Here is a 19,776-nt window from a genome sequence, read left to right on the forward strand (position 1 = left end):
AAAGTTTTTTAAAGACAAGATCTTATAAAAGTGTTTTTGAAGAATTTTCGTTATTTCATTATAAAAAAAATATAAATAACATGCGTTTGCTTCTTACCGACATATCTTTACTTAATTTATTTTCATGCTAGAGTTTCTGAATATACATGTATATTCAGTTATATTCAGTTCTATATCAAGTTCTTTTTTGTCATTTTACCATAAATTATTTATTCACAGTCTTATAGACTCTAATAGTGATTGAATATTTTTTAAAATATCGTAGTTATGTACCGATAAATAAGACTTTTGGTGAGTCAGGTGGAAGAAAGTAACAAAACACAATATTTACAAATGTTGTCAATAGCATTTACTCTAAAATGACAAATACTATTGTGGTAGAAAAATATACATGTATTACATACAAAATAATACTGTTTACAATGGTAACAAGAAATGAATGAAATGTTAGTTATCCTTATATAGTTCAGTTATGCAAATAAAAAGTGATAAGCCACATCCAAAGCCTCACAAATATTGGCAATGACATCTTTCAAACAAAACATACAGCCAAAGCTTTATTTATTTGTTGGTTTATTCCATGCAGGCACGGTTTAGAAACACAGGTCTAATGATATTTTAGATTTATTCTGATATGATGAGCGATGAAAACATAAACAAATACATTCAAACTACGTTCTCTTGAACTCGAAGGCCCTGTGCAAATTCGTTCGAGATATCGGTAGTTCGAGCCAATCGAGATTGAACTTTTATCATGTATTAAACGCCTGATCATGAATATTTCACGTCGGACATAGCCATGCATTGGTCGGATGATAAATACATCTATTTAATTGATTGTTAGTACATCAGTTCGTCGAATACGTCATTTCTTCTAAATATTAGGAATTATTGTCGAAAAATACATACCTTTATTTTCAAATGAGTATTAACAGTACACTGTGTTAATCTAAACTCATGCATATTGTTATTGATTGTGTTCGATTGGGCAATCATTTTCAAAACTTGTTGAGCAATGTTCAAAATATATTTTATGTTTATTATTGGATAAATATTATTTTAAACAATGCATTCATAAAAACTTAACAAATCATTTTACAGCATCAGTAGAAAACCACAGACTATGTTCTATTAAGTCTGTTCATGAGAGAAAATGGAAAATGCTACATATCTCACGACCCTTGCACAAGTTTGAGCAATATTCAATTGCAAACACTTACAGTATTTGAACCAATTATCCAGAAGGAAAAGAAAAGTATTACAACACTACGATGAAGAATCACAGTACAAATTTTACAGTTGCTACACCTGCTGTTGTTAGTTTATATATAAATTCTGGAAAGAAGAGATACAAGAAGTTACGAGCCTATAGCCGGCTTGTGTTTTAAAATAATCGAGTTAACGAAGAAAACATATATATAGATAAGTAATTTATACAAAATTGATATGTTAAAGTTTAATACATTACTTTAATTCAACTCAATAATATGCATTCAACTCAATTATATGCAAAGTAATAGTTGTAATTTTCATGTTATTTTACCGTAATTAATGCTTCCGAGAGCTCACACTCTATCTAGCAACATAAATCACATATATCTAGAATTTCTTGCCACAAAATCAAAATCTTCAAGGATTACCATTTAGCTCTTGAATTTTGATCCTTTAAACCATATATATATATATATAGAAAGGTAGTCTTTAATCGTGTAATCAACATAAATTAGATTGAAAATGTAAGGAAAATGAAATGCTCTCAGATTTGGTTTGATTTCTATTGGGCGGGGTTCACAGCTGTCTAATATATATTAGGAGATGTTTTATAAACATTAACAATATGATATAAATGGCATCGTTTTTTGTATAGTTTGATTTCAGAATAATCTATTTTATCTGGGAACCCAGTTTGCATCCCTCATCTGTACAAATTTTGTCAACTGGATCCCCTTTAACTTCAGATCTTTCTGCAATGTTTCTGTAGATATATCATTAAAAAACGAACCGTTAAGCATCTCTCTATGACAAAAATCTGACATTTCTTTAAGTCCACACTGACGAAGTCTGTCCACCAATTCTGTGTTGTTTAAGTCTTTAAAAGCTTTAACCTTTCCTTTATGGTGTGATCTAACAGGTTGCACAAGGGCCATTGGTTTATCGGACTCCTCTTTATATTTGATCGCTCCAAGATAAGTATCATCATATTTTCCACCGTCCAATGTTTTTGATACTGGAGATTGTTGACTGCAAGCTTCCAACATTGTATCTTCATTAATGTCTGAATACAAATTGTCTGATTCCTGACCAGCATTAGAGTCCTCAGGAATAAACTGTGCACTACTCTCAAGTTTTGTTTTACAGTCAATTGATTCTCGTTTGTCCCTCGAAGTAGTTAAATTTTTGAATGAACTTTTTAAATTTGATATATTTGTGGCAACCTTTTTGTAGATTTTCTTTCTCTATATAAGAAAAAAAGATATGTATTGCAAAAAGATGTCTAAATTTACAAATGGAGATTGCTCGTTTTTCTACATTGATGAAGTCTGGTAATTTCAAATGAATGAATCGTTATACCGCAATAAAAGCTCAAAGATATAAGGCATCAGAACAAATAATTAATAAATTCTCATGAAGCTCTAATACGAAAACAACATAAATTTTTTATGTAAAAATTGTGACGATCTTTTTGATCATACAAATCATAAATTGATTTTTTTCATAGATTTTTTTTTGTAATTGTTTACTTACCAAAGTCGAGGAGTTAGTCGCAGTTTCTGAAATTAAGTTTAAAATCTTCTCTATAAAAAAACTAAACTGGATATTTAATCTCATATTGTAACAGATATTTTGAAAATCAATTTTACCCTTTGACCTTTGTTGTATTGAGAATAGAAAATACTGGATAGTCCAATTCAATGGTCAATGAATATCAAAATGTTGGTGTAAATTAAATGGTACAGTGTATTTCTAATCTTACGCTTTGAATATTAATTGCAACGTGTTTTACAAACTGGAACTATACATGTATACTTACCACTACCCTTGAAGTCCAAATCAGCCAAATTGAACCCGGAGATATTATCACTCTCTGAAACTTTTTGAAAAGAATTCTTGTAAATATTAATTTGACTATTTCATTCTAATTGCAGAAAACAACAACAACAAAACAAAACTAAAAGTGTAATTTGTAAACAGTCACAAAACTTAAACTGTAAAGCAATTGAATTAATAAAAAGATAAGATTGTCTCTTAAAAATCAAATCGCACATACAAGAAGAGAAATGTCAATAGTCTGTCCCAATCAAAATGGACATGAACTTTGCCTGGTATGAATTTACAAACCGAAATTGTCGAAGTACTGTTAATTTGAAGATAAACAGGAAGAAGCACGTGTCATGTTTCTTAAATGTATACATGAGATTTTCGTGGTCGTTTCATGATTATTTGTAAATATAGTACGAATTTATGTACACAAAAAAATGTTGTATTATTTGCAGGAAAAAGTGACAAATCAATATTAAACAGGTACAATATTTCAAATAGTTCTTTGATTGTACCTGACCAAACTATAAGATAACAATTTCATCATGAAGTGTTATTACGTCGTTGAAAATGAATGTTAAATCATGAAAACCGCCGCTCTAAAAGAAGATTAAGGAAAAAGAACAAACATTTATTTCACCATAAAACTGACAAGGTTAGCTTAATACTAATGGTCTCCCTTTGTCCATTTTGTTTAGTTTGTTTTAAATTGCCACAAAGCCGTTATTAAATATAATGTTTTACAATTCTTTCCAAGGGTTTTAAGGAAATGATGGGGGAAATATTTTTTCCCCAACAGTTGGCCTTTATAATTATCGCTTTTCCCTATTAAACTTCCCTAATTTTGGGTTTTTCTTTTAAAACGAAAAATTAACAGATTTTTTATTAGACTAACAAAGATTTTTTTTTCCCCTTTTAGATAGAAACATGAAATCTTACTTCAAAAAAACACAAAAAAAGTGCTAAAAACGGGGCAAACCCAGAAAGATCCCAACCATAAAATTTATTTAAATAAAATTTAAAAACCCGGGTTTTCTTTAAAAATTAAAAAACGAAATCCAGTTCTTTTAAATCATTAAATTTTTCCCAAAAACTTTAAAATGTTAAAGGGTTTCGCTGTTAAACCATGTACGAGTGTAATAAAAGTTACGATATATCATCACTATGCATAGCTATTATGTAAATAACGTGACCCTCTTACAATCAGCGATTTATTTTCACAGAAAAGAGCTTTACCCGTATGTCATATCTAAGAAATCTGTTTAAAGCTTCAAGTATTGCAGTTATTTGCCGTAAATGAGAAGAAATTATTAAGTGAAAAACATTTTTATGTAAAAATTAATGTACATACCTGCTCTAGCCTTAGGGAATATATAATCTCCTTCACTATCTTCATCATCATCATCATCTTTAATGTCCTTCTTAACAACCATGTTACTTGAATCCAGAGACAGTGCTTTCTTTTTCTGTTTCACTCTCGAAACTGGCTTTGGTCCTGAAATGATAGGGAATGCATTGCTATGGACAATAAAATTTGATACTGACAAGCGGAAAAGCTAATTGGCTTATCAAGATGTGTACTTATTTAAATGTATACACATTTAATGCACGTAGCAGAATTATATAACACAATGATATATGTACTTTAATTTGATACATACTCATTTATAACAAATAGTAAAATTCAAATATTTGGCTTACTGGTTATCAGGCAATGGTGTAATGTTTATGCATCTGTACATTTCGAAACCATTAAAGCGCAAAAACAACCTAAGGTGAAAATTTTTAATTATATAGAAACATTCCTTAACTGACCTAATTTTTATTACTTTTCGGTGTATTTTTATCTTCTTTTTTTAAAGATAAACAGAACATTTGTGAATGGATATTGTAAAGAGATAAGCTCACCAATTTCCGGTGCTATATTTGATGGTTTAGGAGGCCGAGGTGGAGGTGTGTCGTCATAATTTACATCTTCTGAAAATTGAGATTTAGAACGTTGAGTATATTTGAAATGAAATATTTGTTTTCGAAAGAAAAACGCAATTTGAATTAAGTGGTTTATCTTGTTAAAAATAATGCTAATAATAAACTATGCTTTGCAATATTTCTTTTACAAAATGCATATTGAAATAAGAGTGATTTCGGATACTAGTGTAAGAGATATGCATCGAAATGGAAACATTTTTTTTAAAACTTCTGTAAAATCACGACACGATATCATAAAGGAACAAAGAAAACTGTACAACATAATTTATTAAAACTATGATTGATTTTAGAATATAATAACAGAAATGTTTCAAACGAAAACAAAATAGGGCCAGCCATCTCGTTTTCATGAAGTAAACCTATTTTAAAAGAACTCTGACAAATTCGAAAAATAAAATTTAAATTGAACAATTTAAAATATATTAAATTTTTCATATTAACTTCCCATTATTTGCTTGTTGTTAAAGAAAAAGCAAAATATTTTTGATAATTACGGGTTTTTTTTAAAAAACCTCAAAGATTTTTTTAAATTTTTTAAACAATTTACATTTTTAAAAATTTTAAACTACAGTTTAAATCGCTTTCGCAAAGAAAATCATTTTAGTAGGGGTTTTTTATTTAAAAAGAAAAGAATTATCAAAACATAAAAACTGTCTCAACCCTAGTAATCTAGCTTTTGGGCCCGATTTTAGAATATTTTCCCCCGTTTTTGAACTGATTTTGATTTATGGCACCGAATTTAGATAAAATGGATTTCGAGCTTGACGGGGTAAAAACACAAAAACACAAAAAAAAATTGCATCTGTTAGTCTTCGAATGTTTTACTTGCACGAATCATTGTAATGTTTAAGGAATTCATATACAACTTGATAGGGTTTGTTAACGGTCTTTTATCGAATCGAAAAACAAATTTCACATGTCAGTGAAGAAGTAGTAAACACTAGCATAAAATTGCCAAAAAAAAAATCATTGTCATCTTTGTTTTTTTCCAGGTAATTCGTGATAAATTATAATAAGAAGAAAATATCATTCCGCGGTAATTTAGTGGTTTTAGTAAAATGTTTTGTCCAGTAATGAATAAGAAGTAATAATTTTTATGATAACCGTGTACCTTTTTAGGGTACCGGATTGATTCATATTAAGGGAAAACAAGGCAACGGGCTGATTGTTGGGCAACTATTAATCAATCACCGAATTCTTATGTTGAACGAAGCCACTTCACTAAAATCTATCAATTTGTACATACATATTAAAAGATATAAACTGTCAAAAAATTTTTTTTAAAAATACGTAAATCAAGCAACCCTACGTTTAATAAAAATGGGAAAAATTTTCCAGAATTTTATAAGGTTGGGGCCCAAAATACGTTGCTGCAGTTTGGGCCTCAATGAAACCCATACAAAAATTTGAAATTCATCTTCAAAAATCAACACTTTACTAAATTGGCTAATTCCAAACAAATTTTTATCGATATTTTTTAAAGTCTCCAGTTTTTAGTCAAAAATTGATGAGAGGAAAAACGTAAAATTTGGGCCCTTTGTATTTTTTTGAATTAGGTCAATTTTTGTTTTTGGGTTTAAAATAAAAGTTGGTTTTGTTCTTTTAATAAAAAAAAGAATGAAACTTGACTGGGTTTAATTTTTTTATAAAAACTAAATTTTAAAAAATTTTTTAATTTTACCCATGAATAGGTGCTAATTCAGTCAAATATATTTCATATTTTTTTAAAAATAAATATGAAATATAAATATGAAAGCGGGCGGAGTCAAAACTCATATTTATTTTAAGGGACTTCTTTCGCCATTTTGTTTGAAAAATCTTATAAATACAAACAACTTTTTGTTGAATTTTTGTTTTGAAAACTATCTAGAATGATAGAAAATGGTCTAACTAAGAAAATAAATCCGAACACCAATATCTTTCATTCAGTCATTAACGCTGTACAGACGTTTAAAAAGTTTTTTACGTGACGTCACAATCTAGCGCTAAATATCGCGTGCAAAACAAGACGATACTTATTTTGCTCCGCGCTGTATAATTGCAGTTGCGTAGCAGGCAAGGAGGTTCATAACCATTACTCTTTGATAATGAAATTAAATAAAAAGGTTATTTTTTCGTTTTTCGTGAAATATGGTATATATTTTCACTCAACATGATAAAATGCTTCATATTTTGCTTTAAAATATGTGGCATTTTATCATGTTTCGTGAAAATATATTCCATATTTCACTCAATTCACTCAAACGAAAAAATATCCTCTTAATATAAGTTCGAACTATTAATGAACTCTAAGTCAAAAAAGTCAATTTTCCAACTTGTGAAATTTATTTTCTTTGCAAATAAAATCCGCGATTCGTAATAACCTGAAGGAAAAATATTTTGTTTACTTCTTGCTCTTTTTGTATATTTTTTTCGTTTGCCAATGTTTATATTTGTATGTGTCATAAGCATTGTAAAATGTTTAATGCAATAACATTAATGAATTGATTTGAATAATTTAACAATGATATATTCTCGGCTTTTATTCTTCGCAATAGACCTCTTACACAACAAAGCGATATATTGGAACTACAGTCCGCTATTTTGTTTGTTTATGTTATGTTGTCAGTTATAAGATTTTAAGATTTGGTCATTATTCATTGTCTTCCATAAATGTAATAGCAGGAGGTTTCACAAAGAGAAGTGCCGAATGATATGTGATTAGTTACTTTCTCACTAACAAACTTTGCCCTATAACCGGGGCGTATTGCATTTGTGGGTATTTCTTATCCAAAGTTGATAAAATGAAAATGAGCAAGCGAGGGCGCAGATAACAGATAATAAAATACGCTGTAATTCATTGTTCCCCAAACCGGTTTGAAATCCGATCTGTTGACGCCCGCGGTATAAATAATTTGGTTTTAAATGTGTATCCTTGAAAACATATACACATATCCTTTATTTTGATAAAAATGTACACCAGTCTCTATTTTTAGAAGTGCATCACATTCATATTTAGAATGAACAGGGGAATTTTCTGGGACAATGTTTAAATAATTAAACAAAATTAGAGATGAAGTTAGCGGTAAAAAGTATTAAAACATGTTAAATCGAAAATCTTTTACAAAAACGAAATAAAATAAAATAAATAATAAATAAAATAAGATATGGAAAACATAAGGGTCATTGTTTGGATTGATCAAGGCCTACATGAAGATTGAAATCATTGAGATAATCCTTGCCCCCAATAATTCCTGCGTTTTTTTTTAAATGAAAATAAGAGATTATAAAAGCCAAAAGAAACGGAATGTTTACGAAATTATAAAAAGGAAGTTCACATGTACTTGACTTATTGCAACGAAGTTAAATGGGCTATCACTCTGAAAAGAAAGTATTCTTTGTAAAAATAAACTATGATATGGGAAATATGCAAAACTCCACTTCAGGTCTAGCGATGGGAAACTTCTATTAACGATGTGCTAGGTATGGTTTGATATTAGTAGGGACGTTTTCAAGACCCTTCTCCTCCGAAACAATTTAAATATTTATCCGTCTTTTCTTTTCATCCTCAAAGAACAACAAATTATCAGACATGCTCTTACCTTTTTATGACTGCAATGTCTACTTTCTCTACTTCATCTCTTTTTCAGTTTATTATCATTTTTTTTTTATTTTTGAAAGCTTTGTTTCCAAATATTGCTTTGTTTTCAACAGGTATTGTCATACTATCAACATGTTTCAATATCCGCGATCTTTGATTCAATCCCTTTCTCGGTCTAGACGGGTCATAAGTGTGCTAAACATCTTATTGTTAAACCTTTGATTCTATCCGATCAAACAGTTGTACAAAGGTGCAAAAATAATCGCTGTTGAAGTTTGTTGGCGCTGTAATTCATTCCCATTGTATATAGAAGATATACCCTTGACAAATAAGAAAGAAAACGCAGGTCCCGACACAATCCACTTTGATTGCTCTGATCTGTGCATTTTTTTTTCAATCATTATTTGCATTTTTATTTCGACATGTCTTCCTGTTTTGAACCCGTCATTTTTCTAGCCATGATATTTTCTAAAGATAAAGCTCAACCATTCAGAGTTTCAAAGTTGCTTAAAAAATTACAAAGAAAGGATAATAATTTCAAAATAAATTAAAGGGTTTTTAAGGGCTAAACAATTTAGACCTTGATAAGTCCATATTGCACAGTGCATAACTGCATATTAGTGCTTGATTTATCAATAGAAATGAATACTATATTGATATGATTATAAATATAAAATGAAAATTATGAAATCAAATTAAAACGATTTAAATGAATTTTATAATACTGCACGTTTGAAACGTCACTTTTCATTGGATAATCGTGACGTTTATATAGTTTTTTGAGTGAGACTAAAAAAAGGATTGGAGCACCACACTAAATACCGTATTCCGGTATATACCGGACAAGGCGCTTGAATGATAAAATGCTAAAATCTTGTCTTTTTACCCAACGGAATGAACTTTAACAGGTCTAATTCATCTTTTCACACCGAGTTAAGTAAGATAATGAAGGAAAAATGTAAAAATCGGCGAAAAAAACGATATCTGTCTATTTTGTGATCATGATTTCTGCAAGCGTCTAGAGGTAGTCTGAGGTACTGCTCCAATCCTGTATTGAGTTAAATCCTAGTTTTTTATAATACTGCACGTTTGTAACGTCATTTTTATTGGATAATCTTGACGTTTATATAATTTTATTACATGCTTTTCGGTGGTTTATAGAAATATATCAGTGATATAAAACTGGTAATTTCACTGTTTGAAACAGTGAAATTACCACTTTGGTAATTTCACTGCTTTGAATTTAAGCCCCTTACGTTGTTTCAGTGAAATACTAGCGTGCACAGTACTGTGTACCAACTTAATGACGTCACGTTGTATTATTATTTGGCGCGCTTTTCATTCAGTATTTGGTTTACTGTTTTTTTAAAACGTTTCTTTGTATGTAATAAAAAGAAAATTTGATTAGTTTAGTGTAAGATTGAAATATATTTCACCTTGTGAACACCACAAGTTCATATTTCACTCGTGGCTGCGCCACTCGTGAAATATACCTTTTGGTGCTCACTCGGTGAAATATATTCCGATCTTACACTGAACTAAACAAATATCCTCTATTTATATACACGGCGCAGAAATCTTACTTTTTTTCTATAAAAATGGTGCTTGCTGTATTATAAATTCGTTATAAATATTGTTGACAGGTTATATGGCCGTATACAAACGGCTGTTTGCAATATAAACCTCGCCTTACGGCTCGGGTTATATTTACAAATAGTCGTTTATATAGGGCCATATAACCTGTCAACGATCTTTAATATACACGGCTGCTGTCAATTTTCTAATAAATCTCACTTTTTTCTCAAGTAAGGATGTTTGCTGTATTAAAAATTCGTTATAAATATTCCTGATAGGTTATGTAACCGTATATAAACGGTCTTATATGACCGTATAAAACGGATGTTGGCAATATAACCCTCGCCTGGTGGCTCGGGTTACACTTCCAAGATGGCCGTTTATATAGGGTCATATTTCCTGTCAAAAAATCTTTAAAACTAATAAAATGCTATCAGTTCATAAAGAAATCTGACTTTTGTCTTAAAAAAAGAAATTTGCAGAACATTGTATTATATCATTCGTTATAGAAATGACAGGAAATATGGCCGTATATAAACGGCTATTTGCGATATATCACTCGCCTATCGGCTCGGGTTATATTTACAAACAACCTGTCAAAAGTCTTTATTACTAATAAAATATCCATTGTTTTGATATCATATCTCTTTTTCACAGGTTTTTTTCTTTATTGTACATGAATACCAACTATCGCAGAACTAACCTTATTCAATTTGATGTATACAATAAAAATCTCTGTAACTTTCTATGCTGAAATCTTTGATCTGATGCGAGAATTAAATATGAAAAAGATATACCTTCTTGGGAAATCAGTTTAATTCCTGGTGTCATTGCAAAATCTACATACAGTGATCCATCTACTATTTCCTCAGTGTTAGAATGAGAAACGTTTCTGACGAGGAAGACTTGTTCGTAAATATCATCGGTTACACACTTCGAAACATTCACCTCTATTTCGCAAATCTCAGGCTTGTTCATAGGTAATACTGCCAGAGTTCTCTGCCGGAATCTCTCAGTATCATTCGATACATTGCCATCTAATGGCTTATAATGTCCAACCAGAACTGTCTGTGTGACAAGGCGATTCAATCGTAATGTTTCTGAAAAATATTTGAAAATGTCAAAGATATTATAACTGAAGCTAAAATCATAGCTAATATAGAAGAAGAACTTGTTGAACATGGTAAGATTTGTTTTATATCAACTTAAACAATTACTTAATTGTTTTGAATTGTTCGGAATATGAATTGTTGTAATGATACTTTATTTTGTGTTCTATGCATAAATCATGGCAATATTTTATACGATTTTATGTTCGACCCTGACATTCAAATTGTTTCCTTTACACCAACTTAACAAAAGACTAAAAATATAACTTGACATATTTATATGGAAATAGGCTCTGAATCGAGATTAATATAGTTTCATATATAGACTGATATCGGTAAATTTGTCAGGGTATAAAGTCTGAAAATGTTCGTGTACTAAATAAATAAAAATGTAAACTTATGTGACATTGGTGTAAGCAGACTGGAGATAATGACCACTGCCACTACCGCTGGATGGACGGGATGAAGTCACTAAGACAGACGTTTGGAGATATATATGCTCATAAGTTGGGTTAATAATTGAAATGTTTTTTGTTTTTTTTTTGTTTTTTTCAGGCCTCGAAGGTGACCCCATTTATTGCCTCCGTCGCATGACTATTTAAGGGTCAGAGGTCCATCCCTTAACAGTCTTACAATAATGTGTTAATACATGAAATATACTTTATAGCACCAGCAAAAGATAGCATTGTTTTATTAGTTTTACATTTAGAAATATACATTTTGACATATAAAAGAACTAAATTGTTTACAATATTTATTTATTGTTTCCTTTAGTGTAACCAAAAAGCATAGTTTTTTTATTCAAGTTTGGCATGTTTAGTTTATCTATTCAAATTTCGTGCATTAGTTTATTGCTGTGAACGCATTCCCAAAAGATATGTATTATAGTTTCATCATGAAGATTACAAAGGCTACATAAGGGACTGTTAATATATTTCATTTTGAACAAAAGATTATTTGTACCCAAAATCCTATGGATAAGTCTTACTTGGAACCATTGTATATAAGTATCTTTTGTCAATTTGAATGGTAAATTATATTATATTCTTCCAGTATTCATCATCATTTGAGAGGCATAGTTTTTGTGACCATTTGACCTGACAAACGGGCTTGCTGAAATTGACATTAAGCGAATCATACATATATTTTGAGCCTTTTTGGTCTTTAACTATCCCTTTAATGTGTATTGGAATTGTTGGGAATTTTTCTCTCTTAAAAGTTAAAGCGTTGAAGCAGAAATTTTGAAAAAAGGTTGTAACTGCTTTTTTTAATTCCTAAATATAAAAGATGATTGATATTTATATTGTAGATCTTGCCTAATTTTTCTGGTGTATAAAACTGGCCATTGTCTTGTAAGATATCGTAAAAACAACGAATTCCCTTATCATACCAAGATTTCCAAAAAATACTTTTATTGCCAATAGTAATGTTGTGATTGTAAAATAAAGGTAAGTTACAAATGTCTTCTTTATCAAATTTCTGATGCTCAATAAATGAAAACGCATTTAAAGTGTGTTTCCAGAATTCATTTTTAATAGATTTTTACATTTTCTCGACATAATGCTTTCCATACGTGACTAATTTTTGTACATCAATACCCTGTGTTAAAATACTTATCCAACAACCATCACTTGAAATAATTCTTATCCATGTAAGTTTTAACGCATTCATAAAAACATTTATATTTACCATTCTTAAACCTCCTTCCATGTAATCTTTAACTAACACATTTTTATTAATTTTTGAAGTTCCATTCCAAATAAAAGCATATAATGTATCATTAATTTGTTGTATATATTTATTCGAAGGATTCGGCAACATTGGAATGGAGCAATGAAGTGGAACCATTAAAATATGATATAAGTAGATAGAAAAAGAAAGCCAAGCCAGATGGTTTAGAACAATTTCTTAGTTTGACTGGTGTTAAAGTAGAGACACTAAAGGGTGTGATACATTGTACAAGAGACTGAACTACTACCCAAGTGATTGAAGTAAAATGTTGTTAACTGTGTTAGTGCTTTATAGAAATCCACATAAAAACTTTCCTGAGACTTTTATTAAGTCTATATTAAGTTTAGATATATTTATGGTAAGGCTATCAAAATGCTCACATATAAGAACTGTGATAAGTCATGAACTGATATATGCCAACATTGACGTATGTTATTTATAAAACGATTGTATACATTACCATGTCATCCATGGGCTTGTAATATTTTGTAAATAAAATTATTATTTGTTTATATACTAGTAAATATACATAATATTTTCGGGCTTGCAATTTATCATTTTATGATGAACAAAATTCCAAATAGTTGTTCTTATATATATGTATAAACATGTACTATATTATTCCATGAAATGTGAGTGGTGAGTACATTTTAATAATTTATTTTATTTTTGAACATGGTGGTATATATCTTTGACTTTAAAAGGTTTATCACATTTGTTGTTAATTTGCTTCATTATGTATTTACTTTAAATTTTTCATGGCAGTAAAGAAATTATAATTCATTACCGGTATAGTATAGGTAGAACATATGTAAAATAGATTATTCCAAGTGTTTTGTAAATCAAGCTTTATAACATATATTAATACATGACTTAATAATTAATTGATAATTAATACAATATTTGAATGTATAAGCTTTAAGTCTGTGATCATTATAAATTGATAAGATGAAATTAATTTTGATGTCATTATCTTAATTAAATATTCACAAAAGGCCGATTGTCGTATTCAATCTCAGAACAGACAGACAGGTAAGTAATGTGTGTGGTAATAATCTCTTTAACTAGTGATAAACCTTGTAGGTTCTTCTATCTTGATATATCACAATATTCATCCAGTGTGAAAGGTTGTCCAAGTATAAATATGTAAGACCATATATTGTTTATATCTTTGTTTTAAATTAGGCTCCCTTATTTCATGCGAAATGTGTAGAAAATACAAATACTGCCTCAACCAAATGCTCTAGACAGATAAGTGTACGTTATCTGTCCCAGCGTAGATAGGATCGTAATGTAGGGCTAACTTGACCTCTTGTTACAGGAGATAAAAACAATTCAGCTTATAACTTGATCAGGAGAACCCTTGGACCTTGGGCTTTATACAAAAAACACGTGATTCAAGAAACCTGTATAAACTTTGTTTGCAAAGCATTCATGAAACACGATAATCTACCGTAAAACACTAAACTATCGAGTGTTCTTCACCATGCTCCTAAACTTTGGTTTGCTCATTTCTAATTTCTTATATAAAACATTGTACGATAGTCAGGAGGTCATTTTTGTGATACTGTATATAAAGGCTGAACAAAAAATCGACGGTTGTTATGCTTCTAAGATTCTTAGAGACATGCGTTTTATAAGGTCAATGTTGTATCAACAATAGTGACTTGATCATATTGCAAGCTGTTTGAATGTGTGTCCATGGATACAAAAATCGAAAGGCTTTGAAAATATCATAACAAAAATGTCCCCAGGACTTCCATAGTTTATTCTTATAACACAAGTTGTTTTTCTTTACTTTCAATATCATTTTCAAACTCCGAACGAAAAGTGAAAAGGTCACCTGTAATAATGTTCATATTTTCGATTCCCTCAAGCAGATCCTGCGTATAAACACGTTTGAGTTTATCATCCACAAAACGTACATGCTGCGGCAGACTATACCTAGTAACAGAAATGGAAAACGGGTTAGCAACTAACACACATCATGTCCACCAACATTGTTCAATCTTTTGGAGGGGGTAATAAATGAAATAGGTATACATACAACTAGCATACAGAATCCTTTTATTTTAACTAATTGAAATTTTTTTTAAAAGTCCATTTACTTTTGAGTTCTACAGATGTATTGATGACATTCCTGATTCAAGGAAGACGTGATGATTTAGCATTTTAATTCGTCTCTTTAAAATTCATTCGTTATTTACTGATAATATTTTCTGTCGTTGAAGGTATATCGATGGCTTCGTGCAATTCATATTTTCAAATAATTTTATTTTACCCAATGTATATTCAAAACAGTTATTTATACTTTGTAAAAGTGTCATATTCAAATCCTTAAATCAATGTATACACAATATGTGAACTGAAGTTCCTGGAAATATATTTGTCAAAAGACTGCAGCTCAGGTTTGGGTATCAATAATATTCAAAATATATGAGCCGTGTCACGACAAAACCAACATAGTGGGTTTGCGACCAGCATGGATCCAGACCAGCCTGCGCAGTCTGATCAGGATCCATGCTGTTCGCTTACCAACCCTATTACAAGTAGAGAAACTGATAACGAACAGCATGGATCCTGATCAGACTGCGCGGATGCGCAGGCTGGTCTGGATCTATGCTGGTCGCAAACCCACTATGTTGGTTTTGTCGTGACACGGCTCATATGATATATACGAGTACAATGTAATATAATAGATAACTTTGTTTGGTTTAAATAAAAAAAATGATTTTAATGGTCAATTGCACTTGAAACTATGTTGCCTTTATTCAGATATAATATAAGAATAACTAGACACAATTAATTTTATATAATTTTGATAAAAAGTATACATAAAGATGACGAATACTTTTTCCCGGTAGTCAAATTACAAAAAGTGCGCGCCATGTCTCTATTATATAAAACGAAATTTGAGAAAGGAAGTTTTGAATGAATGAATGGACGACCATACGACCGACATAATGTAAATTTAAAATACATGATGAGCGAAAATATTGTGGTAGTTTGACTGATGAATCTTTCAAATAAACCAGATAGTTTTCGTGTACATATAACATGTAAAATGTATTAACCTTCGTATATGCAGTATGTATATGTTATCTTATCACGGTCTGAAAAGCTTAAAAAGGATTGTTTGAAGATCAGTAGATTTCCTTCATTTTTTTGAAGGGCTGATATTTATGTATTGTTATTACCAAGTTTAAATAATGATAAATTTTGTTTTGGAAAAAAATATCTGTCATCTATAAAAAACTCATATAAATCATGATTAATTTCCATAACAGATACATCTTAATAGGTAAGAGATTACTAAAGTTTGAATTCATTTAATTGTCAAACAGCATGATTTACCTGTCCAAAGCTTCTTTTATTGTATATTCATTATTATCTGGCTCTGTTATGAATTTTCCATTTGCATGCATTGACAATGCCACATTCAAAGGTCCACTGGAATGTTGAAACCGAACCACCAATTTACCTGGTTGTCTTTTTGAACCAACAATTGGTCCTGGAATAATTCTATCCAGTTCTATGGTGGTTCCTGATTTAATTGTAATTATTTTATCTTCCTCAGTCGTTACATCCAATTGTTTTCTTACCGTTGCATATCTTGGAAAGTCTGCAGTTAAATCTTTTACATTGTCATAGTACTTAGCGGTCCTTATAACTTTCAGTTTACCCTTGTAATTCAACGGCACAAGAATTTCATTTTTAAGCTCAATATAGTCCTCATCTAAACTGCCTTTGGTATTCAAATCAGCACAGTCTGTAAAATTTGCTGCAACTTTATGCAACACCATTTTGGAATCAATAGATAAAATATCACCTTGAGAGAATCCCTCAGCATCTGTAGCTGAATAGAATCCTTCATTCACACGTATAACACATGGAAAGTCAAATTTTCCTTCAACTTCGTCTAGTCGGTAGGTTTCTGTAGTCCAATCCATCTCGGAAGTCATTTTCAAATATTTTGTAATATAGTTTGAACCTTGCTTAATTTTATTTAAAAGTTTCTAGTTCAGTTATTCGCCCTTAACCTTTTACCTCTCGCGTGAATTGAGCGTATCATATTAACATTCTTCTACTGTACTACTAGTTAACGTCTCGCATTTATTTTGTCTTCCTTGTCAGCTTTATAAAAATATACAAACGTGATAGTTTATTGAAAAATAATCATTAATACGAAATATAGACAAAACATGTTTTTCATATTATATTCTTCTCCATCTTAAATTTCACTCACAGCTTAACAAAAGTTTTTTCGCCGATGAATTGTTGTTTTCGTGTGTTGCTAAAACAATATCAGTAAAGTTGCTAGAAGTATTAATCTACGCTTAACATACGTATTTATCGCAGCTGTAAAGACGAAAACATTTATAATTCTTATATCTTTGTTAGGATTAATGCTTATTTAAATATTTGAGTTTATATATCTTTATATTCCAAAGTGATCATGTGATATGAACACTGTATTTTTAAACAAATTTACGTGATAAAGCTAACCCCGCATATCAAAGATATGCACACAAGTTTTTTTTTCACTTAAGATATACACCAATGCACCCATTTACATGCCGAGTACATGTATTTAGAATTTAATCTTACAAGAACATTTAAAAAGGTCAAGATTTTCTCTAAAGCAGTGATATGGGGAAATGTCCAATGTTTTATTTTAGCAATATTTCTAATAGGGTACAGTAAATTCAATTTAACCCATAAAAATACTACGATAGTTCAGCATAAAACCTCAGTTGTAGGGAATAGTATCCTTTAAACATTGTTGATTCAATGAGACCAGACTAGGGTTGGACACCGGTTCCCGGTATCGGTCCTATACCAAATAGTAACTTCGTAAATTACCGGTATATACCGTTTCGTAAAATACCGGTACTGGATTTGATACTTTTGTAATTTTGTAAAAAAAATAATTTAATAGTCAATATGTCAAAAAAATTAGAAGATTTTTAAATAAAAACAGCCTACAAAGACGTAAAACAAACTATGAATTACATGTACTATTATCATGCGGCGAGTACGGCTTTCGCGGCAAAGTTGACGTTTGTGACGCGGCGATATTTTTGTAAAAGTATTGTGCCGCTTATGTTCAAGATAATAATTTTTTTGTACTCGGCAGAAAAATATAATTATTTGAACTGATTTTTCTAAAAGTTTGTAAGTTTAAGAAGTCAAAGAAACAACGAGAAAACAAATCAAATACTTGAGTAATCATCGGCACATCGCACACAGTCCTTCCAAACACATCGCACACAGCTTTTGACGTGTAAATCCAACATATGACAATTGTTTATTTAAACAATGCTTTTAAAAAAATGATTAAATCCTTTTTTTAGTTTAAGTCTCTAAACACTCATAATGAATACATATTTAATGTTTCCAGGTTCTTTTCATCCATTACCACATGTACAAATCCACACGTGAATTACGATTTGAACATAAATGAGGCCGAAATATTCCAACAAAATATGCCTCCTTTTGTTTTTGGTGTAACACTGAACTATTATTAAACATGTATACATTTTCTTAACAAAAGAATGCTGACAGAACTTCAATCAAAAAGTGTGAATGTCGGCGGCTCTTTGATGGTGATAGAGTAACAACATCAAAGGGAGGCATATTCTTTTGAATAGCCTATTATGCACCTGTCAAAGGTCAACTTGTGTGTATCTGTGATACTTTAAACAACTGAAACATATTTCATATAGTGTTTTGTAGGATTTTTTTGCAAATGTTGGCTAGTATTTTTGCGTATTTGAGCAGTATGGAATTATGCAATTTGGTAAGGACAATACCCTTTCTTTCTGTAGCAAGATGTTCACGGCTATTGAAAAATAAAAGATGTATAAAATTGAAAGGTAAATTCAATATTAATAAATACCAAATCCTTATTATTTGTAAAGCATAGGTATTTGCTTTATGACTTCTACAAGGACTAAATTAGGTTAACATGAAAATGTAAACAAGTCATTTTGGAAACAGTCTGTGCTGACTGTGCATATACATGTATTTCAAAATTTCTAAGTTAATTACTGGTGGAAAAATATGTTTTGTGCTGTTGTAGTAGAACAGACTGGAAACATAAGTGACTTTGAAAAAACATCTAATGAAATTTCTTACATGTAATTCCAAATTGCAAAGTAAGCCAACCAATCCAGTGATTTCATTTATTACAGTAAACAATAATGTGATTTAAAAAAGAATATCAGCATCAGAATAAAATTTCTACACAGTAATAATAATAGCTGTAAGAATATAATAGATAACCAACTGTCCTAAATTCTTTCAGATGTAGAGATATCAAGATTAAAACAATAATTTGTAGACTTCTCAACTGCAGACTGCTGTCCTGCTGCTGCATAAGATATTTTGCTGTGTTTAAATTATGTCATGTTCTTTTGATGAAAAAGTAAAAGTATTTTACAATTAACATGTGTTAATGTTGTAAGAAAGAGTAAACACAAAACAACAAAAGAAAAGTATACTTTACAGCATGAAATTTCAGAAAGACCAGTAATGTAACATATTTATTTTCTATTACTACATGTTATATCACTTCAGTTCTTATACTTGCAGCAAAGGGTTTGGTATTGTAAAAGTATCAGTATCAGTATCGATAAAATACCCGTATCGTTTCGTCAGTACCGGTATCGGTATCGGACCGTTTCGTGAAGAACGATATCCAACCCTAGACCAGACTGTTTATAATTGACAACCTTGAAATAGATAATCTTA

At 30.3% G+C, this 19,776-nt stretch overlaps 1 protein-coding gene across 1 annotated transcript; it reads right to left on the bottom strand.

Moving 5' to 3' along the window:
- Window positions 1-1,756: 1,756 nt before the first annotated feature.
- Window positions 1,757-17,221, bottom strand: LOC132733511 (uncharacterized). The gene is made up of 8 exons (XM_060720166.1): window positions 16,378-17,221; window positions 14,867-14,967; window positions 10,981-11,283; window positions 4,948-5,016; window positions 4,391-4,534; window positions 3,032-3,091; window positions 2,746-2,771; window positions 1,757-2,456 (listed from the first exon to the last, which is right to left on the bottom strand). Exons 1-8 carry the CDS (start codon window positions 16,983-16,985, stop codon window positions 1,890-1,892), a joined length of 1,878 nt encoding a protein of 625 aa, XP_060576149.1. The 5' UTR covers window positions 16,986-17,221; the 3' UTR covers window positions 1,757-1,889.
- Between the last annotated feature and the right edge of the window lie 2,555 nt (window positions 17,222-19,776).

Source organism: Ruditapes philippinarum, unplaced genomic scaffold (genome assembly GCF_026571515.1).
Source record: "Ruditapes philippinarum isolate M1 unplaced genomic scaffold, ASM2657151v2 ctg1634_1_1_1_1, whole genome shotgun sequence".
NCBI lineage: Eukaryota > Metazoa > Mollusca > Bivalvia > Venerida > Veneridae > Ruditapes > Ruditapes philippinarum.